General features: G+C 33.5%; 2 protein-coding genes across 4 annotated transcripts; one reads left to right on the top strand and one right to left on the bottom strand.

Moving 5' to 3' along the window:
• Nucleotides 1-243: 243 nt before the first annotated feature.
• On the bottom strand, nt 244-21169 carry LOC129953633 (apoptosis-inducing factor 3). 3 transcript variants are annotated; one of them, XM_056066871.1, is made up of 4 exons: nt 20750-21169; nt 20566-20675; nt 1204-2117; nt 244-1123 (listed from the first exon to the last, which is right to left on the bottom strand). In XM_056066871.1, the coding sequence occupies exons 2-4, from the start codon at nt 20630-20632 to the stop codon at nt 377-379; spliced, it is 1728 nt and encodes a 575-aa protein (XP_055922846.1). In that variant the 5' UTR covers nt 20633-20675; nt 20750-21169; the 3' UTR covers nt 244-376. The 3 variants fall into 3 exon arrangements, with proteins under 3 accessions (XP_055922846.1, XP_055922847.1, XP_055922848.1); XM_056066872.1 differs by lacking the exons at nt 20566-20675; nt 20750-21169 and adding exons at nt 16188-16258; nt 16376-16523; XM_056066873.1 differs by lacking the exons at nt 20566-20675; nt 20750-21169 and adding an exon at nt 16188-16322.
• Nucleotides 9281-10914, top strand: LOC129953634 (pinin-like). The gene is made up of 2 exons (XM_056066874.1): nt 9281-9417; nt 9502-10914. The coding sequence occupies exons 1-2, from the start codon at nt 9403-9405 to the stop codon at nt 10771-10773; spliced, it is 1287 nt and encodes a 428-aa protein (XP_055922849.1). The 5' UTR covers nt 9281-9402; the 3' UTR covers nt 10774-10914.
• Nucleotides 21170-27304: the final 6135 nt, after the last annotated feature.

Raw genomic sequence — 27304 nt, 5'->3', positions numbered from 1 at the left:
TGCTCAATAGAGTATCTAAAAACTTACCCATCGAGGATAGCCTATCCAACACAAGATTGAACGTATTTAGAGGCCAATATATTTGGCATTGACATTGAGATATTTTTTAAGTATCAGCAAAGTATACTCAATATTTCTCAACAAAATAAATTAAGTTTCTTTTTTACACATGCACATACATACTCAACAATAAAGTGTTTTTTTTTTTAGTTAAATTGACTAAAGGATAAGAACTGAGTAATATCATGGAACATCAAATAATATTTACAAAATAAAAATAGGTACATTAAATATACAGAGGCATAATATGTTTGATTCTTTGAAAAAGCTTCGGTTGATTTTAAGTAAATATCTCACACTTGGAGGCAAACCTAACTCAGCAAACTCTGACATCAGTTTTGATTAATTTTTGCGTCCAGGCAAATGGATCCTCCGCCTCCAAATCGTCTTTTTGCAATGTCTTACCCATTGCTAAGAGTTCAGCATACTGCGCCACAATTGGATCACGATTACACGAAGCAGCTGCAATTACATTATTCTCCCCATCCAAGTAAAAAGCAACAAATTTGAGTTCCTGTACGTTTCCGATAATTTTAATTTCAGTTGGTTTCCCATAACCGGAGTAACGAAAACCTTTTCCAAATAACACCGTCCAAAAGAACGGAACTGCCCGCAGTTCTTCAGATTTTCCGGCCATATTCTTAGCTGCAATATGTCCGTGATACTGAGCCAATTGGTAATGTCCAATTGTTGCAAGTGCATTGCCAATTGTGTAAACTGGAGAATTGGCGATATCTCCACCGACATAAACATCTGGAACATTTGTCATCAAGTGACTATCAGTGTCGATGGATCCATTCGAGTTAACGTTGACTCCAGAGTCTTGGAGAAAATCTGTGTAAAATCGGGAACCAGTGCCCATAATACACATTCCACATGGTATTTTTGTACCATCTGTTAGTTCCACTTCTGATACTTTTCCATTTGTGCCAATTATTTCTTTAATACCACTATTCATAACCATATTAACGTTGTTCTCTTTGAAAAGCTCCAAAACTCTCTGACCGATTTCTTCTCCGAAAGTATGTTTTAGTGGAACATTTTGCCGAGCAATGAGTGTGACCTTTGTAAAATAAGAAATCAAAATTGTATATTAAAGCAAATAATATAAATATATACATATTTTTGGTGAATGCTACTTACGCTTTTAACTTTTTTCACCAACGCTGCAGCAACTTCGAGAGCAATGAAACTTGAACCCAAGCATACAACATCAAGATCTTTTGAAATAAGTGCATTTATTTCAAGAGAATCCGCATGGTCCCTCACTGTGAATATATTTTCCAATTCCGCTCCAGGTACTGGGACCTTCACTGCTTGAGATCCAGTTGCGATGTAAATCTTATCAAATTTGATAATATATCCATTTGAACAAGAAACAGTCTTTTCGACTGTATCTAATTTCGTTGCTTCTACGCCCAACATCAATTCAATACCGTATTCATTGTAAAACTCTAGGTTGCGGAATTGCATTTTTGAAATATCTGGATCGAGAGTTTTGCTTACTTTTACTCGATCGTATGGTTGGCTATTCTCTTTGCAAAGCATTACAATTCGGCCAGTAAAGCCCTCCTGACGAAGCGTTTCCACACACACTCCGCCCGATGGTCCTCCACCAACGACTACAATTGTCCGATCGTCATTCTCATCCCGGCGTACCATGTCCTTGAGACGTTTGTTCTTGTCCAAAGCGCTTTTCTTGGCTTGAACTTTGACCTGTCCATCTTTTTCAACTTTAACCTTATAGCAGGGAATTGAATCCAACCCGGGAAAATCTTCAATGTCTCCTGTTTCAGTATTAAAACAGGCGCCGTGCCATGGGCAACGGACACGCCCGTCTCCTAGACCTCCTGTGTGCAATGGTGCTCCATAGTGAGAACATTTATTGCCAATTGCTGTTAATATGCCATTTTGTTTGATTAGTAGAATTTTAGAATCATCATCGAAATTTAGTTGTTTCATTTCATTTTCTTGAATATCGGAGTCGTTGCAAACGACTTTTTCAATTATGTCTTCCATATCGGATTCTGATCTAAATTTATAAGAGCCTGTGTCAACTAAAAATAAAAATAATAAAATATTTTATGTAAGTAGTAGAAAGTAGGAAATATTTTGGTTACGTGACGAAAAGTAGATTATAGAATATAGGGACGAAAAGTAGATTATAGAATATAGGGACCATTTTGACTCATCGAATTGCACTTAGCACTGATTTTGAGACCAAAGGAGAAAACAATCGTTAGCAGTTTACTTTTTAAGGGTTTTCCAATAACGAAAAACAGCCGGTATTTGAGGAGCTGTCATCTTTTGAAGTTTGGCAAGTACAATCTTCGCCATTATTGGTCGCATTCACAGAGCTAGTGGCTATATCTTAGACTTGTACCTTGGGTTGAAACAAACAACAAAATAAGTTGTTTTCAGGCTGGGTTTCGAGCTAACCTCTCTACAGTTGATCAAATTTTTACTAACTAATGTCGCTAAACGGTTATTGGATAAGAAAACTGCTTTTGATACTATAAACAAAAAATTATTACTTTTCAACAAAATTTTTAAGAATATATGAGAAACTTCTTTTAAATATAACAGCGGTAGTTTCTAATGGTAGAACCTCTTTGCAGCAATTTAAGAAGAAGTGGGTGTCCCGCAAGGTTGCATTTTGAGTCCTTTGCTCTTCTCACTTTTTATTAACGACATTGGAGACCGTGTTCCAGGGGGTGTATACTATGGTTATTTGCTTATTAAGGTGCTTTTATTTCATTCTTATCTTACTGATAATCCGGTAACCTTACAACTGCAAATTAACAAACTTAACCAGTATTGTAACTCTCGGGATCTTCAAATACATATAAATACTTCAAATTCGAAGATTATGGTTTTTAGATCTCATAGTCATAATGTCAGAAATGACCGTTCTTGGAACCTTAATGGTTAAAAAATAGAGGTACATTAAAAAAAGGAAATACTTATGCAGATAATTGAGCTCATTGGATATAGAGATCTATGTGAGGCGCCTTCTACTTCCTCAATTAGATCTAGTCTTATTTTTTCACCTAGCTTTTCGAGGGTTTCAAACAGCCACCAACAAGGAACCCCTGGTTTGATGAGGAATGTCGGCAGGCAAATGCAGCCAAACAACAGGCACGCAAAGCGGCGCTGCATAAAACGATGAGAGCTGCTCGTGAGTTCTATGAGCAGAAGAGGCGAGAGGAACGCCGACTTCTCAGAAAGAAAAAGAGAGGGCATGAGAAGCGTGCGGTCGAAGATGTTGAGAGGTATAAAAGCAGGAATGAGGTTCGAAAGTTTTATGAACAGGTGAAACGAAATTCACAGGTACATAAACCTAGAACCGAAGGCTGCAAAGACGAAAGTGGAAACATCATAGTGGAACCGCAGTCAATGCTGAGGATATGGAAGGATCACTTCTGCGGCATTCAAGCCGCTGGAGCGGATGGCTTGTATGCCGAGCTCTTTAAAGCAGCTGGAGATAAGTTGGTTAGGAGCATGCACCAACTTATCTGTAAGATATGGTCGGAAGAAAGCATGCCCGATGAATGGAACCTCAGTATTGTTTGCCCAATCCTTTAGAGGAATAAGTCTACTTAACATCGCCTATAAAATCTTCTCTGCCGTAATATGTGAACGTCTAAAGCCCATCGTCAACAACCTGATAGGTCCTTATCAGTGTGGTTTTAGACCAGGAAAGTCCACAGTTGATCAAATATTCACATTACGGCAGATCCTTGAAAAAACTCAAGAACACCAAATCGACAGCCACCATCTTTTCATCGATTTCAAGGCCGCATATGACAGCATCTACATGGAGAATTCACGCTGCTCCATAAAGGTTGGAAACAACTTAACAGAACCTTTCGATGTCAAAAAGGGTTTTAGACAAGGTGATGCGCTGTCATGCGATTTTTTTAACATCGTGCTTGAAAGAATAGTGCAGAGCTCACACGTCAACACTAGGGGCACTATCTTTCAAAAGTCTGTCCAATTACTGGCATATGCTGATGACATTGACATATTCGGAAGAACTCAGCGTGATGTCAATGGGGCTTTTGTGAGTATTGAGGCAGAGGCGGCAAAAATGGGTTTAACGGTTAATGAGGGCAAAACAAAGTACTTGCTGTCGTCTAGAAAGGACATAAAACACCGACGTTTTGGTCAAAACGTCACAATCGACAGACGCAACTTTGAGGTAGTCAAGGACTTCGTCTACCTAGTACCTAGGCTCCGCTGTAAACGCAGAAAACAACACCAGCGCTGAGATCAAACGCAGAATAACTCTTGCTAACCGCTGTTTCTTTGGACTAAGAAAGCAATTGAGTGGTAAAGTCTTCTCTCGAGGGACCAAAGTGTTGCTATATAAGACCCTTTTCATCCCCATCCTGCTATACGGTGCAGAAGCATGGATCATGACAAAAGCGGATGAAAGCACCTTGGGTCGCTTCGAGAGAAAAGTTCTTCGTGTGATGTACGGTCCCTTATGCATCGAAGGGGAGTGGAGGTGAAGATGGAACGACGAACTGTACGGGCTGTACATCGACGTAGACTTAGCCAGAAGAGTAAAAGTCCAACGACTAAGATGGCTGGGTCACGTAGAGCGCATGGAAACCAATGCTCCGCCCGGAAAGTCTTCGAATCCACACCCACAGGACAGAGCAGTAGAGGAAGACCGCGGATCAGGTGGCGCGCACAAGTGGAAGGTGACCTCACCCAACTTGGAGCTCGAAACTGGAGACATCTAGCTAGGGACCGAGCTAGATGGAGAAGTTTGTTGGGTGAGGCCCTAGTTCACACAGGATGTTCACATGGTATGTTTTGCATTAGTAAACAATTTCGACCTAGAGCTTTCAATTAAATATGATATTACGACAATAGAGAAGTCTGTCTGGCTGTCTTTGTATGGACATACAATTGTGTTGATTGAAATTAAGGTTTCCAGCCGATAAGCATAAGGCTTTTTTTAAATTTTATTAATGCGAAAAATAACAGTAGTCGCCATACAAATTTTTTGGTAAAAATATGTGATTTTTCTAAAACTTTCTCAAAATTTTGTGTTCTTAATTTGGCTTCTTTCTAAAAAAAAAAACTTATTTATGGTATTTATTACTCCAGAAGGGTACCTCTCAAAAACCTTTATTTTGTTTTTAAATTTTCTCAAGAACTAATGGACCGATTTCAATAATCTTCACTTTCAGTGCAAGCTCTTTTTGATGATCAAATGATCAAATTAATGATGATTTTTTTTTGATCAAAAATGTATTTTTTTTTTGTTTTAAGGAAAATATTAATTTTGTTTGACGAAATTTAAATGTAAAATGTACATGTATTTATAAGCTCATAAACACAATGGCATTTAAATTTTTGAGAAAAACTTATTTTGCAGGAACATTTTTAAATCTTAAAATATATGTAGGAAATATGTTCAAACAGGCTTTTTGGAAGACCCAGTCATGAATTTTATTTATTTCAAAATTGGTTTCCTGTTGAATACAAAAGATCTTAAAAGATTTAAAAAAATTAAATAAATCTACTTTTGAAGTGAATTTGCTTTGGATGCTCTAGAACTAATATGTAAGCACGAATTTCAATAAGATAAATGTCCCAAAAACAGCAAAAATGACCCTTTCGTTAAACTAATGGCTAATTGAAAAACATAATAAACGGGTCATATCTATTGATATACAAGTTTTGAATCTCTTGAAATTTGAAGTGAAAAGAGATTCTGAAACGTGTAATTTGTGAGTGCCACACAAAAGTTTCTTCCCAACTTATTTATTTACCTTAATTAGTTTTAATTATTTTTTTTAGAAAAATTATGTATGTAGGTACTCAAAAGCACCTTTTTACTTAAATTCAAGAACCAAACATTTTTTTCTCTAAAATGTTTAAGTTTTGTTGACTCCTTTAAGGTTAAAATACGAGTAAGCAGACTGATAGCGATAGTAATAATAGACTTAAGACTCCCGAAAATAAAGTTCGAAAAACTTCGTCAAAAAAGCCCGGCATTTCTTCATATCAGATATTCTCTAACTTTCTGGATTTTTGAACTTTTCAGCGTTCTTAGCATAAATAGAAATGGATACAAGAGACGTATATTTTATTTTTGGAAAACAGCTACGTTTCAAAACAATTTCCTACATTTCTGCGTGAAATGCAGCAAAAACACTCTAAACCATTGTGTTTTAGCTCTTAAATATGGCATATTTAGAAAAATTTGGAAATCTGGGAATGCTTTCATGTGTAGGGAGTCATACACATTTAATAGTTAGACCATACTTTGCTGGACAACAGTGTTCTAAAATAATTTGATAACTTAAGTTATCATTTTAGAAATTAAAATGTGTGCAGGTTAGGTTAATATATTCGTACACATTCTGTTATTTAAATTTTGGTAGCCTCCTTTACAAAACATTAAAGAACATTTTTAAGCGGAGAGTAAAAACTCATCTAAGTGTGTGACCCCCCCTGAAATGTCTGGATCCGCCCTTGCTGTGTTTTGCAAATAATTTTGGTAATCGATTATCACCATCATAAGCAACATAATCAAAGTGCATTTTCAAGGTGAAAATGAAAATAGGAGGAAGACCTGTTTCAAGCAGCAGCATGTACTTAGGTGTTGATTTTGGTAATCTACAGGTCTTAGAGCCGCATCAAACACTCTAAATTTGACACTATGTGCAACATTTGTGTTCCTAAACAAGTTTTGCCAGGTTATAGCACATAACGATTTCTTCAATTTACTTTGAAAGTGTTTCTTATGGTTGAGTTGGGGTGTGAAAATCATTCCCAAGTAAGTAAACTCATTCACAACTTCAATATTTTCACCATTTGGAAACTACCTTTCATTTTTACTGTGTCGTCCTCTCTCTGTTCTAAATATCATAAGTTTCGATTTTGATATAATAATTAGCAAATTCCACATTATACAATACTTATCTAGCCTATTTATCATGAGCTGAAGACTTTCTGGGGGCCTGCAAACAAAACTACATCATCAGCATATAGGAGGTATTTTATAACAAGTCCTGAAATACCTTTTGGCAAAGCGTCAACTATGTCGTTGAGCAAACAACAGGGGGAATAAAAGACATCCTTGACGTACTCCACTTTTGGTTTCAAACCATTCTGATATTTGTTCACCGTCCCATACAGCTGATGTAGTGTTCTCGTAAAGTTTTTTTAGTACGTTAGATATCTTAGCGGATAACCCCAGTAGATTTAACTTATAAAATAATGCTCCTCGATCAATGCTATCGAAAGCAGCTTTGAAATCAATAAATATTTAATACAGCTTCTTCCCATTTTCTGCATAGTAACCTACGATATTTTGGATGGAGAAAATGTGATCCGTTTTTGAATAATCTGTTCTGCAACCTGCTTGAAATTCGTTAAACAATTTGTTCTCATTAACCCAAAACTCAAGCCTTTTCAATATAATTCCTGTAAATATTTTCAAATTAACATTTAGAAAAGAGATGCCTCTATAACTTTTCACATTATTTATGTCACCTTTTTTGAGTATTGGAAATACAATTGACTTTCTGAAAGTTTCAGGTACTTCAGCCGCGTGCAATACATTTGAATAGGTCAAAAAAATCGTTTGGAGTGTTTTTGAAGAGTTCATAAGGAACTCTATCATACCCTGGGGCTTTGCTATTTTTAAATAAATAAATAAATTGGGTGGCGCAACAGTCCGTTTGTGAACTAGGGCCTAGTGACTGACAGCTCTCAACCATTCCTGTGTGCGAGTACTGTTGTCAGGTATGGAAGGGACCTACAGTTTTAAGCCGAATCCGAAGGGCAAATTTGAGCAAGCACTTTTTATGACAAGAATTACTCTTGGAGAATTTTTCATTTCCTCGCAAGAGGCAGTACCCGTGAAAAAAAACTTTAGATGGCATAGGCAGGGATCGAACCCAAGACTCTTATCGAGTGCCTTTTGAAGATTTCAATCGCATAAAAAAATCATTTTCGAAATTTTAAAATTTTAAAAATATCGTTACTTCTAGTTACCTTTCTTTAAAATTACTTTTTGTATTGTTCTTTTTCCTTTCGAAATTGTCTTTGGGAAAAACAAGACATTAGGACATTTAATAGTACAAAATTAAGAAGGAAAGTAAATTTTCTCAAAAAAAAGATTATGCACAAATACATATGCAGATGTAATGTCAAAGCACAAAATGTTATCCTAAAGTAAATAATGGGCGCATTCATAAAGCTAGCGACTACGTAATCAAAATTCAACTAGCTTTGTGAATGCAAAATTGCACTACAAAGGTTGTCAATCCGGAACTGTCATATTAACGACAAATACAAATGCATATATAAAATAAGAAACATTTGTGTTTTCAAAACTTTAGATAGTTTTTTTCTTTTTAAATTCAATAAAACCAAATAGATGATATAATATGACTAATTTATATTTGTATTTAAATACCGAAATATTCATTTCATTTTGAATTCTTGTGTCCTTACCGAGCAGCTGATTGTGAAACGTCAAAACCAGTGTGCACTAACTTTGTAGCCGACATTTTTACTTTTTTAGTAAGATTTCGCCAATCAGAATACCTTGACTACGTATCTATAGCTTTGTGAATGCGGCCAATGCCTATAGGTACAAACTATGAATTAAGTTAGTGAAAGCTAAAAACGAAGACCATCTCTTTCTACACTTTTTGGGTTTAAGCCAAGCAGAATTATGATTTTGGCGCTCTAAACCGCCAAATATTACCACTTTTAAAACATAAAATCAAGGTTTGGGATATGGTTTTTAAATCTCATATTTGTATATTAATTTATAAAGCATAAATTAAGGTGTATTAAAATTTTATTTAAATATTATGATAAATACCTTAAGCCTAGATTTCATTAAAAATTGAAGACATCAACCTCAATTCTAAAATCCGATAAAATTTGGTAGGAGATATCAAAAAATACAAAATATGTTGAATTTGAAAGAATCTTCACATATTTGAGGGAATCCCTTGTTTTGATTCATCATCATAATCACATACAAAAAACAGACATGTTTGAATGTATTTTCGATTAAGTGTTCTAAAAATTATACAAGTTTTTGGTAAGACACATTGTTACAGATAGGTTTAAATAAGAGACGAACAAAAGTAAAAATAGTTCAACAATCTTAAGTTTAATGACCGCTCTAGTAGTATAAAGAAAGCCTCAAGGGAAACATTCAAATGGTAATGACCTGACCACTGCATTGGAATGTTTATTAAGTATAAGACTAAAGAACCAGTATAAAGATGGAAGAAGAATCCTATAAAAGATTACTCACCAAAGGTTTCAATAATCAGAAGCATTCTGGCATTCAACATGCAAATATCTATTGTAAGTACCTTGATACATATTTTTTACATCATACGTACATATGTATATTTCCATAACTAATTAAATTTTCGTTTTAATTTATAGTTTTACCTTTTGATTACTTTAACTATCACATCTGTGGCAGCAGATGTTGATAGCAAAAAAGTAGATGTTCGATTACCGGTTCACAAGCCAGACGAGTCTGACGATAGGAATCCTGAGAATGTGAATGTGCTTTTAACGACACTCTTTGAAATGCATCATAATCTTCTCGCACAAATAAGCGTCTTGGAAGATAAGCTAAAAACTTCTTCATTGCCAACAACTGAAAAATCAGATATAAAACACATGGTTGAGCATTATACGGCACAGAAAAATAACATAGAATTGAGTATTCAACTAATTCAATCGAATGAAGGTCTTGATATGTCTAGATCACGGCGGCGGGGTGGTGGTGAGAATGAATCTTCTATAGAAACTAAAAGCATTCCGCTTTTTATGAATTTTTTTAAGCGAAATCGAAATCCAACTTCCGATCAGACAAATCCAAATATCGGCTACTCTCTAGCATACCCGCAGCCAATTTATGAGGTTCCGTCCCAGCCCCAGGTGCAGACTCAACCTCAGGCCCAGTCCCAATCGACACCAACATTTGTTTATCAAGCCCCATCCCCAATATCAGTTCCAAGTCAACAGGCTAACCAACAGTTTGTAGCCACTTCTCAGCCTCAGTATCAGGCCCAATATCAGCCTCAGTACCAACCTCAGCCCCAGTTTCAGGTACAATCCGAGCCCCAGCAAATTGTTCAGGTGGACCAGCAATATGTGCCTGGACCTCAAGTAGCACTCTATTCACAAGTTCAAGAAACATTGCCAGAATCTCAATATCATCGTCAACCTCCTCAACTTAATGAACAATTCCCGCTGGAACAACAATATTTGCCACAGCAACAGCTTGACTTCGAAACTGTTTTCAGGCCTTCAAACGTTCCAGTAAGACGACCTCAAGTTTCAGAATCTGATACACAGCGCTATCAACAGCAGGGCTCTTTCGGACAGAAAGAAGGTATTTTTGTTTACTATCCAAACGGTTTGATTACAAACGATAAAGAGCGTCCAACAATTGCAAATCGTGTTGGCCAAGCATTCGATCGTTTTGGCCAAGTCATATCAAATTTAGGCAACTGGCAACTAACAGCCAATCCAACAACTGAAACCGGACTTAGTTCGAATGCAACAAGATTGGACAGTTCATCATTATCAATAAAAGGTAGTAAAGTAACTAATACGAAAATTTCTAGTCAAAAGAAACCGAAAAAGCCAATCGATGATAAAAAGAAGCCAAAACTAGAAGGCGAAACCAAAGAAGAAAAATAAATAAAAACAAATATATTTTTGTAAGAACTTCGGTGAAAGGATAAGCGAAAGCTGTTAAAAATGTCTGTAATTTTTAATAAAAGAAAAAGGCCTTTGTTCAATATTAAATTCTATTGATTAAATAAAATATGGGTAAGTACATGCAGCTGTCGCTTTATTCAAGTTTGACAGTACTTGTCATTTTTTAATTACGTCTTAAAACTGACAAAGACTTTAATAAGTCTGGACTTCCTAAAATATTCCAGTTGGAATGTGAATTATATATGTATATTTATTTTTATTAATGGAACGTTGAAAAAATATTTGTTTAATGTTTTTTGATAATGATAAACAAATGAATGCCGAATCCGAAAGCCGCATTTAAGAGACAATCTTTTGAACTCTTTGTAATTAAATAATATTTTATGTATAGATAGACGACAATGGTAGTATCCGTAGCATGATGGTTAGTGCGTGCCAGAGGTCTTAAGTTCGATTCCTGTCTGTGCCATCTAGTTTTCCTTCACTGGAAATTCCTCCAAGAGTAATTTTTATCATGAAAAGTGCTTTCTCAAACCAGCGGTTCGGATTCGGCTTTAAACTGTAGGTCCCTTCCCTGAAACAAACACTCGCAAACAGGTTAAGATTTGTAAGTCACTATACTGTAGTTCTCAACTGACACCAAAGAAAGGTAAAAAGGCTAATGTGGAAACACTGGGCCAGACGACATAAGGGTCATGAAAATTAGTCAAGTTTCTAGTATCTGATTGGCCAGCTGCCAAAAAATTACCTTCCAATTAAGGCAATTTTGATGTAAAGTTGACTGGAAAGTTAGTCAAGAAAAATCTACCTTACTATTAAGTCAAGTCTACTTCTATCAAAATGACAGTTTCTCATGTTTTGTCATTCAACTGAAAGCTGAACTTTATTACTCTGTGATTTATTTATTTTCTGCACAACTTCATTTAATGCTCTCTGTAAAAGGGTTCCTTGTCAATTTAGAAAAGAAATAACTAATACTAAATACAAATCGTGATGGACTTGTAGCTTTGTAGACAATAATTTATTTGATAGACAATAATTTATTTGGTACTTTTTGTACTATGAACTTTAAGTAGGGGTTTGTGAAGTAAACTTCTGAATTTGAAATTCATGATACTTGAAAAACCAACAAACCAAGTTGCTTTGGTCAAAATGTACGTTCAAAGAATAAAGTTGACTGCAAATCAAGTCCCTTATTATGTTGACTGAACCCAATGTTTTTATTGACTTAGTTGGAAGTGATACCAAACATTTCAAGACAAAATGTCACCTAGTGTGAGATAGAAAAACTAATATTTTGTCCAAAAGAAATCGTTATACCGGTACCGTTTACTACCTGATAGAAAATGCATTTGTAATATTGCAGTGGGATTCAGTATTTTAGTTTAGATATTTGCAACATATTTATAACCAAACTCTTTAATACAAATTAAAATAAAATGTATGATACATACGAGTACATGTTAAATAATTATTATTGCAAGAATAAGAAAAGATTAAAAAAATTGAATTTCCATTTCTTATTTTGGACTTTGACCACTATTGTTACATATCCATTCTTTTTCTTCCATGAAAATTTCGGATAAATCCAACACTCAATATTAGAGAATAGTCAAATTGAGCCACAAATGGCTACTTTTTGTGTTACAAATTATTTTAAATTGGGCTATTGATTGTTTCTTCTTGGGAATTAATTAATTATATTTTTTTTCATTTTTAACTTTTTTTTAATATAATTCTTAAATGTGTTTCATAAATAAATTTGAGAGCTCTGATCAAAATCTGTTCAGGGCATACTCGACACGTTTAAGATCTGGCATGTGCTCAGTTCGGTTAGAAAAAAACGCCTTATATAACACATTTAAGCGTTTAGCTGCCATTTGTTTAGAATCTTTGCATAAAACTCTAATTAATTTTTACCATTCTATTATTATTAAGCTTATTAGCGTTGGCGTTTGATAAAACCAAAAGTTGTTTGTTTTTATAACCTGAATCAACGTGGAAAACAAATTCTCTCCCTCCAAAACAGAATTTTTTGGACCAAGTTTAAGTAAGAAATAAACTGTCAAAGCGGCATTAGGGGCCAGTTCTAGGTATCATTGAAATCGATCCGCAAAAATGTTTGAATCGATATTTTACGGTGTTTCCCTTTAATTAAAAATTAAAATTCTATACTGGTGATCAATAAGAATTTACATTAAAATTTAAATTAAAATTTAATTGCGTGATTATTTTTCTCTTAAAATGAATTATTCTATTTTCAGCTGATACTCTTATGTTAAAAAGTGGAACGAACCGGTCCACTGATTTGTTTTCCATTTTACACAATTCCAATGACAGATTTCTATTCGTATAAGTTTTTCGGTGGATTTCAATCAGGAATCAATGACAGACATTTTTTATGATAGTTATAAACGACCTGTCAAAAAAAAACCAATGATAGCTATAACTGGTGCCTTAGATTCAAAGAATTTATTTTGCTATGCTCAGGTTATTTGCCTAGTTTATATTTCTAAGGTGTCAGATATTTTCAATTCCCAGATATATAAACCGATGTTCTTATAAAGATTTTTAAGTTGTACTGTCAAAACTTTAAGAATAGAATTCTTGCAAAATGAACTAAGGGGCCGGTTATAGCTATAAGTAAAATCCATTAGTAAAATTTGATACAGGAGGAATCTGCAAAGCTTTACTGATGAGCGTTTATAGCAATCAGTAAATGTACGTCATTGCATGTTGTTTTCTTTCGATCATAACATCGAGCTTCGCGCCTCAGACAATTTTTTTACTGTTGCTTTCATCAGTCAAATTTTTAATGATGTGATCGGAACAGTACAAAATTGGAACACCAACAGTAAATTTAACTGGATTTTTGTTTGTCTTTTGGCAGTCAGCTATTCAGTAAAATGAAATATCATCATTAAAAAAATTAAAATGGATTTAAAGGGTGTCCCAAAATTAACGCAAGATTTGAATTTGCCGCCATTTGTGCAGTGAAGTGTTGGCAACCCTGAAAAAAAGCAATTTGTCAGCTAACATTATAGGGTTATTAAAAATGGAGCGTTACACGATAGAACAACGTTTCTTCATTATTAAAGAATATTTCAAAAATAGTGAAAGTTTGGCGGCTGCAGTTCGAAAATTTCATACAAAATATGGTCGGAATAGTGTTTTAACTTCGTCAACTGTGAAGAGATTAATTGAAAAATTCATGCAGACTGGATCCGTTGGAGACGCCAAACACACTGGTCGTCCAAAAACAAGCCGTTCAAATGTGAATGTCGAAGCAGTGCGTGAGAGTGTTGCTGACAATCCAGGAACCTCAATTCGACGTCGTGGACAAGAATTGCAAATTTCAAGAACCTCTCTACAGCGTATACTCACCAAAGATCTGTGTCTTCATGCTTACAAAATTCAATTAACACAACAATTGAAGCCTAATGACCATGGACAGAGAAGAGAGTTCGTTGAATGGATTATTGAACATCAACAAATGGACCCTGATTTTTCGAGCAAAATCATCCTAAGCGATGAAGCACATTTTCATCTTAATGGCTTTGTCAATCGCCAAAATTGCCGCATATGGGGTTCGTAGAACCTACATGTGATTGTTGAAAAACAAATGCATCCACAACGCGTGACTGTATGGTGTGGATTTTGGACTGGAGGCATAATTGGGCCATATTTTTTTGAAAATGATGCTGGTCAAGCAGTGACTGTTACTGGTGCTCGATATCGCGACATGATTACACAGTTCTTTCTGCCAAAATTGGATGATATTGATGTGTCCAATATGTGGTTTCAACAAGACGGTGCCACATGTCATACAGCCCGTGAAACAATTCAATTACTGCATGAGACATTTCCAGGTCGTGTACTCTCTCGTTTCGGTGATCAAAATTGGCCTCCCAGAATGTGTGGTTTAACACCATTAGACTTCTTTTTATGGGGTTATTTGAAATCACAAGTCTATGTCAACAAGCCCACAACCACCGTGCATTAAAGGAGGAGATTCAACGCTGCATCAACGAAATTCAGCCACATTTATGCAGAATGGTCATGGAACATTTCAACAAAAGAGTGCGCATGTGCATGCAAAGCCGTGGAGGCCATTTGTCCGATGTGTTATTCCATACATAACCCTATCCTATGTACTTTACGAGTCAATAAAACTATAACTATCAAAAGACTAAAAACGGCGTTTTCTATTTAATTCAAATCTTGCGTTTATTTTGGGACACCCTTTATAAATTTAATAAAACTTTAAATGCAGTGTTTGTTTTGGAAAAAGAAATGAATATAGGATTCATCTTATTGCATCAATCTTTTGCTAGAAATAAATCTGTAACATGTTCAAAAACTAAAAACAAAAAATTTACTGATGGATTTTACAGACAGCTACAACGGGCCCCTTAGGATTAGATTTCCTATTTGACTTCTTTGAGAAAAATTCTGTTTATATGTATATTTGTTTGATCTGTCAAGCCTTATAGTAATAATATCCTTAAAAATATTGAAAATACTAACTGAGCAGTTAATTATATTTAAAATGGAAATAAAAAATAAACAAGTTAAATTAATAATAGTAATCAAGAACACCAAAATTGTCTTAAATTATTTCAATATACCCAGAGAATACTTAGGGTTTTTTTTTCACTGATGTCAATTAGACATTTGCATGGGAACCGAAAAACCCATATTTCCGTCGATAACTTTTGACCGTGTGCAGAAAACCTGGCTCAACTCTATGAAAATTGAAACGAACAAACCTTTTGTAACAGGTTATTAGCTTATTAAACAGAAGAAAATATTTCGAGGCTAAATTAAAAATTGAAACTTCCGCAAGGGGAATTTTACGAATTTAACCATTCTCTTTAAACCGCTTTTTTAATTGTAATTGTAGTGGTTATAAACAAACAGCATTGAAAAGAGAAAATTATGCATTCTCTTTCTGTAATACAAAAGTAAGATATGTGAGACAGCTGATTTTATAAGTGGTTGTATATGAATTTAACTACCTACACACATATGTATGTATATAAATTAATATAAAAGTTCCTATGAATCATTTAAATTTCAAGGGGTACCTACATAATTGGTGTAATAGGCAGTTTTAGTTTGTCATTATTTTACTATCTAATCTAATCCATCAAACTTCCAGGAAAATATTTTTCATATTAAGACTTTTTGTAGATACTTTGTTCAAATTGAAATTTTAAACAAATATAAAAACTCATTTCCAAAAAAAAAAACAAAGTTGGGAATTTCCAATAATCTTGTTTTGACTGTCAAAATATTGAATGAACTTAAACCTTGGAGTATAAAAACTTTAAAACTTTTTAACAAACTTATGTACACATACGAGTACATATCTTAATAATTTTGCACATTACCTTAGATATTTGTAAATTTAGAATGTAGTTTCTTTCGCTTTTTAACTTATGTAAAGCCTCTTGATGAACGTCTAGATTTCGATTTTGATGGAAATGATGCAGAACGCGTGAATCAGTTGAAGTATAAAAAAGAATGATACATTATTTTTAATAAGTTGTTTACATTGTCACATAAAATAGATACAAACATATATATAAAATATATCTATGAACATAGATATCCTTGGATTTATTTATTAAACTCTATATCGCAACAATAGTAGAAAAATATTGCAGCTCGCTTACAACATTCGAGACAAAAATTGCAACAACTTGAGAGCAACTAACCGTGTCGATTGAAAATTCCAGCACAACTACGACACTACGTTATGTTTGTTGGAGAGTTAAAAGAATGGTAATATTGCGTGTTGTACACACCACAGGTTCTTTGGCAGTTTCTTCTCATATTGATTAAATTGTTTGACAGATTCTGGCTACCAGGGCCGTATTTGAATTTGTAAGGAAAATAAAAAAAATTAAACGGACCTATTAATTGGATTCCCAAAATCTTTATAAATCACTTAAAAATGTGTGTCAACAATATTAAAAATAATTAGTAAAACAAGAGTGAAAGATTAATGCAAACTAAAATAATAAAAAGGAAATTAAATAATTCGTTTAAGTTTAACGATATTCAAAATTTATTTATTTGATAGGTACTTATACGAAAAATATTTGCTTGATATAAGAAAAATATGTTGTATTACAATAAAATGTTTCGCAATAAAAACTGTTTAATACTTTATGCATATTAAGAAATAATATAAGAGTGAAAGGATTGCAGTATTCAATATTGTTATGTTATAAAAAATCTGTTTCTAAAATAAATATGTACATTTTGAACCCTTCCCGCCAACTTATCGTAATAAGTCCCAAAATAAATTTTATCGTAAACTAATAATCAAAAGCTTACTGCTGGTCCTTGAAATAATTGGACCAATAGTCAGTATTGGAAATTATAAATTATGCTAAAATTGGACAAGGCAATAGTCTTCAAGGCTCTATAAGTTACTAGAAATTTTAATAATTCAGTTGTCTTTTTTATTGAAAATATCACTTAAAATGGCGGGAAGGTCTTGTTTTTTTATAATATTATAAGAATAATTAGACATTTTTTTACTACTCTAAGTAATAAACATATTGAATTGTCACCCAAGCGTCAAATGAAAAGCATCAAAAGGTAGGTAAAAATTTACAGGTTCTTATAACTCCTGAAACAAAGTTTTAGCCTTGTATTGGCAGTGTTATTTCATTGATTTTGGTAAATTAATATGATTAGGCAGATTGCAATCTACAAAACTTCGCCAGATTGTTTTTTTTTTGACATAGGAGATACATTCAATATGGGATTTGATTTAGTTGCTGGATGAACTAAAGCAGTATTCACATAATCGCGACCAACGAACGACGAATGAATTACAAAATGTGAGTTTATATTCGTTTGAAGACATATTTCCACACAAATTCTTAATAAAACGATAGCAATATACATACATTATATTTGATTTATGATGCATACTTTTACATTTCAATATTAATTCAATTCGTCACGAAAAAATTTTTTGTTGATATGAACTGTCAAACTTTTTTCGCGTTCCACATTATCCACGCTCGCAACGAATAAAATAATTACGCGGATGTACCGAATCTAAAAAAATCATTCTTGTTTTGGTTTCGGTGGTAAGTGGTGTTTGGCTGTGGCTGTGTTGTTTTTTACCAAGCTCAATATGTAGTCAAATGTTTCCTTTGACATCCTTAAATACGTAAGGAACTTTTCTGGATATTTTTCCAGCGTCTAATTAAGGAAAGATATTCTCCTTCAATTTTCACTCTTGTATTAAATGGATGCACATGAAATCTTTTTCTTGTTTTGTTTTTTAACAAGGACTTCAATAATTTTTTGAAACAAATATAGCTTCGACCGCATTTTCTCAATCGTTTGTGTTCAAAACGAAACAGAATAATGATAAGCACAAAGAATAAACAATTGTCAAAGTCAAACTTCATTCGCGACGAATTAAAAACTCTCATGTGAAAGAAATGTCAAAATCGACGAATATTCGTTCATTCGTTGGTCGTCCTCATGTGAATAGTGCCTAAGATCGAAATAAGATCAATTATTTTAAAAACTGATTTATTTTATAATCTGGGATATTTAATAACCTGGGGTACTTTATACCTTGGTTACGTGATACCCTGTACTGTTTTATAACCTTTCTGATTTCATAAATTTGGTTACTTCAAAACCAAGCTGGAATATTTAAGGCACGAGTAAAATTACTTAGGCACCAAAAAATGAAATATAGATAATTTGTAGAGGGTACAAAAAAAAGCATTTTTTACAATAAATGGAGGGGGTCTATGTGCACTTGTTGTGAAGGTGAAATAGGTTTAAGAAAAAATAACTCAAATTGAAAACAAAATATTAAAAAACAACGTCAAAACTTACAATAGATTACTATAAGAATTTTGAAAGGCAGAAGTTCGTTCTACAATACAAAATTTAAATTAAATTATTTATGTCAATAGTTTGTGAAAAATTTCCATGCAAACTTTTGATAAAAATAATGATTTTTTACACCCATGTTTTTGGAAATTGCGAAATTAAGTTTTAATTTTGATAGTTTTATTTTTAATTAAAAATTGAAAACAAGATGGTTTAATATTGCCTAGTTTATGAGAAAATTCAAAACTAACAAAACTACATTTTAATTAAACTTACATTACTTAAAATAATGACGTTTAAATATTGGGATTAAACCTGGGTTTTTGTTTAACTCTGGCTATTTAGAAATATATAAAAATATTAAGAAATATTTTTTTAAAACCTTCATTTAAAAAAGAAACTAGATTTTGTTTTAACTCTTGTTATTTTAAAACCTTTATTTCATAAAAATCATTATTTCGTGGTTTAATGTTGGTAGCCCTTGAATTTGACATTGTGCGGGTTCAGACAACATAAGGAACTTCATTTGCAGTCAACTGCGTTCCTTGAACGTACATTTTGACCAAGGCAACTAGTTGGTTTTTCAAGTGTCATAAGCTTCAAATTCAGAGCCTTACTTCCCTAAATTCTACCTTTAGTTCGTCGTACAAAAACTACCAAAAACATTACTATCTACAAAACAGTCCTCAGGCAAACTACAAATCCATCCTAATTTGCATTTCGTATTGTTAGGAAATATTAATTACTTATTTCTTTTCCAATTTGACGAGCAACCCTTTTAATACACAAAATATTAAATGAAATTGTGCGAAAAATAAATTATTCGTAGAGGAATAAAATTCTACTTCCAGTTAATTAAAAAAACATGATCCATTGTCATTCTGGCATAAGTTGACTTGACTTGATAGTTAGGGAGATTTTTCTTGGCTAACTTTCCAGTCAAGTTTTCACTAAAGTTGCCTTAATTGGAAGGCAATTTTTTGGCAGCTGGCCAATCAGATGCTAGAAACTTGCCTTACTTTCAAGTCGCCTGAACGTGCTCATTTTCGAATCTCATATTATTGAATTTAAAGATTTCCCGATTTTTGCAGCAATTGAACGTGTACAACACCTCCATTATAAGAGGAGATTAAAGACCATGAATTAGACAATATGTGGATATATTTATGTACATATTTATTTCTATATTTTATTAAGAAGTGACATGTAAGTAAACTGCACTCAATTAAAAGCCAGTATGGTTATTAGAAAAAAAGACTTGAAAAAAACGTATGAACTCCTTTTGCGATATGTTTTAATGTCAAGGTCAACAACAATCAGTGAGGTCCGCTTTTGACCTCTTTTCAAACCATACATATGTATACTCAGTATGAAACACCTATTTTTTGACCAAGTTTCTTATGAAAAAAAAACTGAAATTTTATAAAAAATTCGGCCTGCTTAATGTTCCAAGGGTTTTTATTTCATAATACGTAATTAATAATCTCACCCCTTTTTTACCAAGAGCAAACTATGATTCAATGTTCTAAAAGTAGATAAACGATTAATCTTAAAGTTTCATTATCCCACAAACTTACACTTAATTTGTTTATTGTGTGCGTTAAAATTGATTTTGGATGCCTGTAGGTAAGGTATCTAATGCTATTCATACGATGTTTTGAAATTAACTAAACAATTTTTTCCTAAAATTAAATACAAAGTTTTTGGCTAAAAAACCAACTTCTCTTAATTTATTGATGCACGCGACCGGCCACATACAAAAACTCCTAAGTATAGAATTTACGCGTAAATAGGGACACTTACCTTTTACGTTAATAAAAAGGTAATAAAATCTTAAAAGCAACATCACGAAAAAAGGAAATTAAAAACGTCCTTTATTATGCTCTAACTTACCATCATTCTCCTGCGCACACGCTGGATTGTTCTTTGTCTTGTATTCCTTGCAATTAATGGACCCCATTTTGAGAGATACGTCTTTTTTCAAATTATTTCTTTTTCGAGACCTGTTGCAAAATTAAGTTGAAATTCTGTTATGATTGAAAATTCATTAACACAATTTTGTTCCCATCCCACATACCTTTTGAAAGTATACTCTAGCACTTAGTTTGTCAAGTCGGTATAAATTATAGGCGATACAGGCAGCTACGACAGACAGCGGCGCTGGAGACTGCGGCCGGCGGTGATAGCGACGACGACGTGCTTAGAGGATATCTCTATTTATCAACGATGACGACAACACTTAGAAACGTGCAGGTTACAAAAACATTTATTACATTGGAATATTAAAACTTTTAATCAAACAAGATGCACATTTTGATGGAAAACATGAATTTGTATGAAAAAAAAAACACTGCGGGGGAGCACCACAAACACTTCGGGCCTGATGATGACGATGACGTTTAAAATATTTTCCACGAGTAACCTGTTCAAAATATTGTTCGGCCAGTGGAATGGATAGACTTATCTGTAACTCATTCGCTAGCTTACTGAATTTTAATGCTTTTGCCGGTTCGTAGGGAATTTCGTGTGTATATTGTGTGTTGAAGTTTAGTTAGTATAAGAGCAAGCAGCTGTTTTCAAATGAAATGTGTACCTACATATTTTTATGTATACACGACTCGTATCTACACTCCGCGTCACTTTATTGAGATAAAATAAATATAGGTAATTGCATATTTTTTTTTGATAAAAAAACTGATAATTTTTTATTATTTTTTATTTACGAGCGTTATTTGAACTTTGAAATCGTATCAAATTGAACTTGAGATTGTTATCAGGTACTGTCTGTATTTTTGAGTAGGTACCTACAGCATATTTAGTGCTTGGTTTCCAAAAAATTGCAGATTAAAAAAACTATTTCTAAAATTATGAAATATAAGCTAGCCTAAAACTTACGTGATTTGTTGTTGTTTTTTAAATTTAAATTCAGGCTACTCATCAGCAGAAGACGCCATTAATTTATGTTGAAACCACTGTGACGAGCCGGCATCGCGACAAGAAGACAAAGTGTATAGTGTTGAGCCAACTTTAAATAAAAATATGTACATATGTAATATTTTACTTATCACTTTAACAAAAAGCAATTTTAGGAAATAAAAAAAAAAGCAAATAAGTTAATTTTATTGCAAGAATTTAGCTTTATTATGAAGATAAGAGTTTGCCATTAAATAAAAATAAATTGGGTGGCAAAACAGTCCGTTGTGAATTAGGGCCTAGTGACTTACAACTCTCAACCATTCCTGTGTGCGAGAACTGTTGTCAGGGATGGAGAGGGCCTTCAGTTCAAAGCTGAATCCGAACAGCTAATTTGAGAAAATACTTTTGTCAATTCCTCACAAGAGGCAGTACCGGTTAAAAAATCGAACCCAAGACGAACTAACCATCATGCCAAGGGTACTTCAGAGTTTGCCATTATGTTTTATAATTGACCACCGTGACTAACTTGAATAAATTTTAGCCAAGATACCAAATTTTCAACCACCTTTTCAGTATTAGTAGCAGTATGTCAGCAATAACGTCAATCGTCTCGGGCTTATATCCGTCGAGAAAAACAAAAAATAGCCGGCGGTGTTAAATCCCAGTATCATGGAGGCCATTCCACAAGCCCACGAAGTGCGATACTGCTCTCACCAAAAGTTTTCTTCAATATTAAGTGGCAAAACAAACTGAGCAGAAATCAAGTGACAGCCGTCAAACCAACCCAAAAAAAAGCATTGCCGGATTCAAAACCACACGTCTAAAAAAGAACGAACGTTATACTGATTTTGGGAATTTACGTGACGTCTAGCATCTTGATTGAAACTTCAATTTTTAAAACACCGATTACTTACTTTATACAAAAACCATGTATTTAGAAATGTGAGTTTAAGACTATATATTATTGAACTCGCCTATAAATTGAGAAAGTAGATATTCATTAATTCTGACCAAAGGTTTGAAAGGTGCCTTTGACATATTTTTTTTTTGTGAATTTATTTTTTTAAATATAATCTCAATCAATTGCATTGTAGTGTGACGTTTATAGTACACAAGCTTCCAAACAATGTTTTAACTACTTTTTGTGAGTCATATTTTTTAACCGATGAACAAATTATTATTATTCCTTTCAATATACCTAGGCTAAGCTTTATTATTTTGCAACATACAAAAGAAACAATCATTTCAATTGATCGCACCGCAAAGTTAAGGTCGAAATTATGAGCAATATAGGTAAACAGGTTTATTTTTTGTTTTGCTTATTTTCAACTATCGGAAGGTTATTGTTTAGAAAACTTGTTTTCTGGAAGTAATGTCTGCGAAGTGTAAATTCAAATACTTTTTTAGATTCAAAAAATTGCAAACAAAGAGATATACCAACGCAGACATTCCATTAGTGCAGTCCCAATCTAAATTTTATAATATTTCCAATGAACGTATTTATCTACATGATACATACTTTTGAAATAATGTTTAATTGGAAATACTGAATGACTTAATAAGTTTGGCCGAAGTCACGTCGTTTGATAAGGAACCTGCTCACGATTATACCAATCAAGTAAGATTGAAAGACCCTATCTTAATAGTTAGTAGAAGCGATATATATCAAAGCGTGTAGGGCAATTGCGGCAAAGATGCCGCGTCGGTATAGATGCCGCACTTGTCCAAATTCATACTTCTAATGAACGGCAATTTTTTCCGTTTATTCGTTAAGTATTCAACCATTTGATCCAAGGACCATTGGATTTGTTCCTATTTATTTTGTTTTAGGGGCTGGTTATAACTTTCATCGTTAAAACTAGTTATTGGATTTTTTTTTGACAGATTGGTTAAAGCTTTCATTGAAAATGTCCGTCATTGTACACAAAATTTCCAGATTGAAATTAAGCATTTGAGATAATAGTTAATCATTGAAAGGAAACCTGACAGATAGAAAGCTTTAAGTGCAACGTTTTTGTTCCGAGTTATAAAAACAAAAATCTTTCAAAAAGATTTCATCATTAAAATATTAAACATTAACCAAAAGAAAGTTATGGACTGAAGAAAAACAATCTTGACTCTCTTAATTGTTTTTAAATCTATAAACAAAATGTTAAATGATAAAAACCAATGATAGCTATAACTGGCATCTAACTGGCACCTTAAGCTTCCTCTCTGACTATGGAAGTTTTTTTAGTTTGTTGCAAAAAATCTGGTCTAGTTTCAGACTTTTGTGTTGTAAATACGTAAATAAAAGTTATAACAAGAACGGGTTTTTGTAATTTGTATTTGTTTCTTAAGTTTCATAATGAGGTGTATTTCGTGTATACATAGTTGCCGGAATTTCTTTATATCCCGTATAAAGGTCACAAGAGACAATTAGACTTAAGAGGCCCTGCTTGGAATATAAGACCGAAAAAACATTGAGAACAAATTGTAAGGGGACCTTTCTAGGGAGAGATGCCGCGTGTCGGGGTAATGATCCAGGCAAACCAATTTTTTCCGTTTATTCGTTAAGTATTCAACCAAAAACGAAGGTCAAATATTTTGCTATATTGGATATGTAACTGGATTTGTTCCTATTTATTTTGTTTTAGGGACTGGTTATAACTTTCATCATTGCAACCAATCATTGGAATTTTTTTGACAGAATGGTTATAGCTTTCATTGAAAATGTCTGTCATTGGACACATTATGATTGATTATTGAAAGGAAACCTGACAGGTGGAAAGCTTGCAGTATACAATTTTTGTTCAGAATTATAAAATCAAAAATCAGGTGGTCTTTCAAAAAGATTTCATCATTTAAATATTAAACATTTACCAACAGAAAGTTATGGACTGAAGAAAAACAAACTTGACTATCTTAATTGTTTTTAAATCTATAAACAAAATGTAATAACTGGCATCTAACTGGCACCTTAAGCTTCCCTTCTGTTTGTTGCAAAAAATCTGGTCCAGTTTCAGACTTTTGTGTGGAAAATACGTAAATGAAAGAACAGGTTTTTGTATTTGCTTCTTTAGTTTCATAATGAGGTGTATTTCGGGTATGCATAGCTGCCGCAGTTTCATCCATTTTTGTAAAGAGAAAACATAAGCTTCTTTGTGTCCCGTATAAAGGCGACAAGAGGTAATTGGACTTAAGAGGCCCTACCGAAAAAAACATTGAGAACAAATTGTAAGGGGACCTTTCTAGGCCTTATGCGTAATTAATAACTTAAATAAATGCAGCACTATTTAAAAGTGTCTGTGATGATTTGTATTTTTGTTGAGATTTGTCAACACAAATGGAGTCAGTCAGTTTTAACTTCTCCTAGTTTTATTGATAAAAGAAAAGAGTGGAAGTCGCCCAAACAAACAAAAGTAGAAAAAGCTATTTAAAGTTAGGCTGAGCCAGATGAGGATTCCAAAACTAGATTAGAATTTCGAAAATATTAATAAAAATGATTTAGTAAAATGTTAAATCCATTTTAAGCAATTTATTATGCTTGAAAGATGATTAAGCAAGTTTTAAACGATTTTAGCATGGATGGAAAGATCTAGTCCATAATTTGGAATTCCATTTTATGGTTATTTTTTATTTTTTCTTTGTTTATTTTCACGAACTGTCACTGTTTAGAAATGTTTGTATTTATCAAAACGAAGAGAAAGGTTTCAAATTTAAAGTACGGCATCTATCCCTCAATTACCCTATGTATTTCGGTTAAGCACCATGGAATGAAATCATGTTAGTAGAGGTGCGAACGGTGGGTGCCAGTACGTATGATTAAAATGTGAAGATAATTTGACTGAGTTTATAGAAAAGGTTGAAAATAAGAAATTGATATAGAAACGGAACTAATAACTTAAAAGCGAGTTTCGCGACCTTTGGCGGTCAATAACATACAACGCAGATATGATATTTTATGGGATCCTATATACATTATTTTTAGAACACACTATGGAATGACTGGCGAGTGTCCAGGAAGATATACACTTGGATGTTTATAAAAGGTTCGTTAAAAAGGAATTTTACAACTGCTATTGAAAAAGATACCAAGCCCTTTTTTCTAAATGCTAACTTAAAGCTTACTTTAAAATAAATTGTCTACTTACAAACATAATACGGTTACGTTACGATCTTCTCCGCTGAACACAAGAATCGCGCGATTAACTTTCTTTACAGAGCACGTATTTTGATAATAAAATTCAATAATTTGCAAGCGTTTTTCGTTAGTAAGATGACTCATGGTTAAATTATAGACCAAACTGAAGATGTTTGACAGTGAAACAAAACACGAAAAACACGTGTTGCTGTTTAAACCAGTGTTGCAAAAATGCAAAAAGAGATAATAGCTAAAAAGTCACCTTTTACATGTATGAATAGGACAAAATATTTTCGGCTCCAAATTGTCCACTCAAAATTATGTTTATTAATTTTTCAATAACTTACCGTTAAAAATAATTGGAGGTCCACTTTTTCGTCGTAGAAAATGTACTGGCATGCATTTACTTTATAAATTATATCGCAATACAAAATTGGTATGAAAAAGCTATACAAAATTATCAGCTTAAATATTTTACGAACAACAAATTAAATTACCCTTAAAACAATTACGTTTTTTAAATGTAGTGAATTTTTGTCGTATTTTCAATTTTCTTATAAAAAAAACTTAAAAAACTGATGACAATTGGTAAAAATTGATTTAAGACTCAAATATTTTGACAATCGTTATTACAGACAACACCACAAGAAGTGTGTGCTCAGATCTTCGCTGAGTTGAACCACCTAACTCAGCTGGCCAACGAGCCCACTCAAATATCGGACGTAGTAGGTCGAGCAGAAAACACTCTTGACTTGTTTCTTACCACCGACCTGCTAAGTACACTATTAGTGTTCTATCTCCTCTATGCACATCTGACCATTGTGTCATATCAGCAAATTTATCGTTTAAAAACTCTCTAGTTAAAGAAAAAGTTTTTAAGAGAACCGTTTGGAAATACGAGAAAGCCAACTGGGACGGTCTCAATAATTATTTTACGATCTTTAACTGGTCACTATGCTTCCTCGATAGTGACGTTGACGCCAGCGCTGATATGATCACAAGTTTGATTCCATTGGGAATGAGAACTTTTATCCCGAATAGGGTTAAAAGCATCAGACCAAAGGAAAACGCATGGTTCGATGCGAGCTGTAAAGACGTTTTTAGGGTCAAGAAGTTAAGTTTCCGTTGAAGAAAAGCGGAATCCAGGAAGGCCTGCAACGCAAATATTCGAGGGACCAAATTTTTACATAACCAAAAATGACGGCAAAAAATACTGCAATGTACCAAAGGCAGTACAAATTTTTAGTCATTTGTAAAGAATATGAGGAATTCTCCCTCTTCCTCGGTTCCTACGCTCGTTGTCAATGACAGTCCATTTTTTTAGTTCTTTAGAGAAAGCTAATCTCTTCGCTCGGCAGTTCGCCGCCAATTCTACGCTGCCAGTGGGTCTTATGACTCCGCCTGTACTTAAGCGAGTTGGTGATTCTATGGGGCAAATCTTTTTTCGCACTAGTACTGTAGCGAGAGTCTTAAAAGATCTTAACAATAGATAAATCCGATTCTGGTCAGACTGTTATCTCCGCTTTTGTTCTGAAGAGGTGTTCTTCAACGCTGGCAAAACAACTGCGTAAGATTTTTCATCTGTCCTACTCC

The sequence above is a fragment of the Eupeodes corollae genome, chromosome 1 (genome assembly GCF_945859685.1).
Source record: "Eupeodes corollae chromosome 1, idEupCoro1.1, whole genome shotgun sequence".
In the NCBI taxonomy this organism is placed as follows: Eukaryota; Metazoa; Arthropoda; class Insecta; order Diptera; family Syrphidae; genus Eupeodes; species Eupeodes corollae.
The sequence above is the reverse complement of the archived record's forward strand: the minus strand, read 5'-3'. Positions and strand labels throughout refer to the sequence as shown.

Excerpts from the sequence above, each read along its gene's own strand:
- LOC129953633 (XM_056066871.1), bottom strand. The coding sequence starts at position 20,632 with ATGGGGTCCATTAATTGCAAGGAATACAAGACAAAGAACAATCCAGCG. Across the intron at positions 2,118-20,565 it reads GTGTGCGCAGGAGAATGATG|TTGACACAGGCTCTTATAAA; the intron begins GTAAGTTAGAGC and ends TTTTATTTTTAG. Across the intron at positions 1,124-1,203 it reads TGGTGAAAAAAGTTAAAAGC|GTCACACTCATTGCTCGGCA; the intron begins GTAAGTAGCATT and ends TATTTTACAAAG.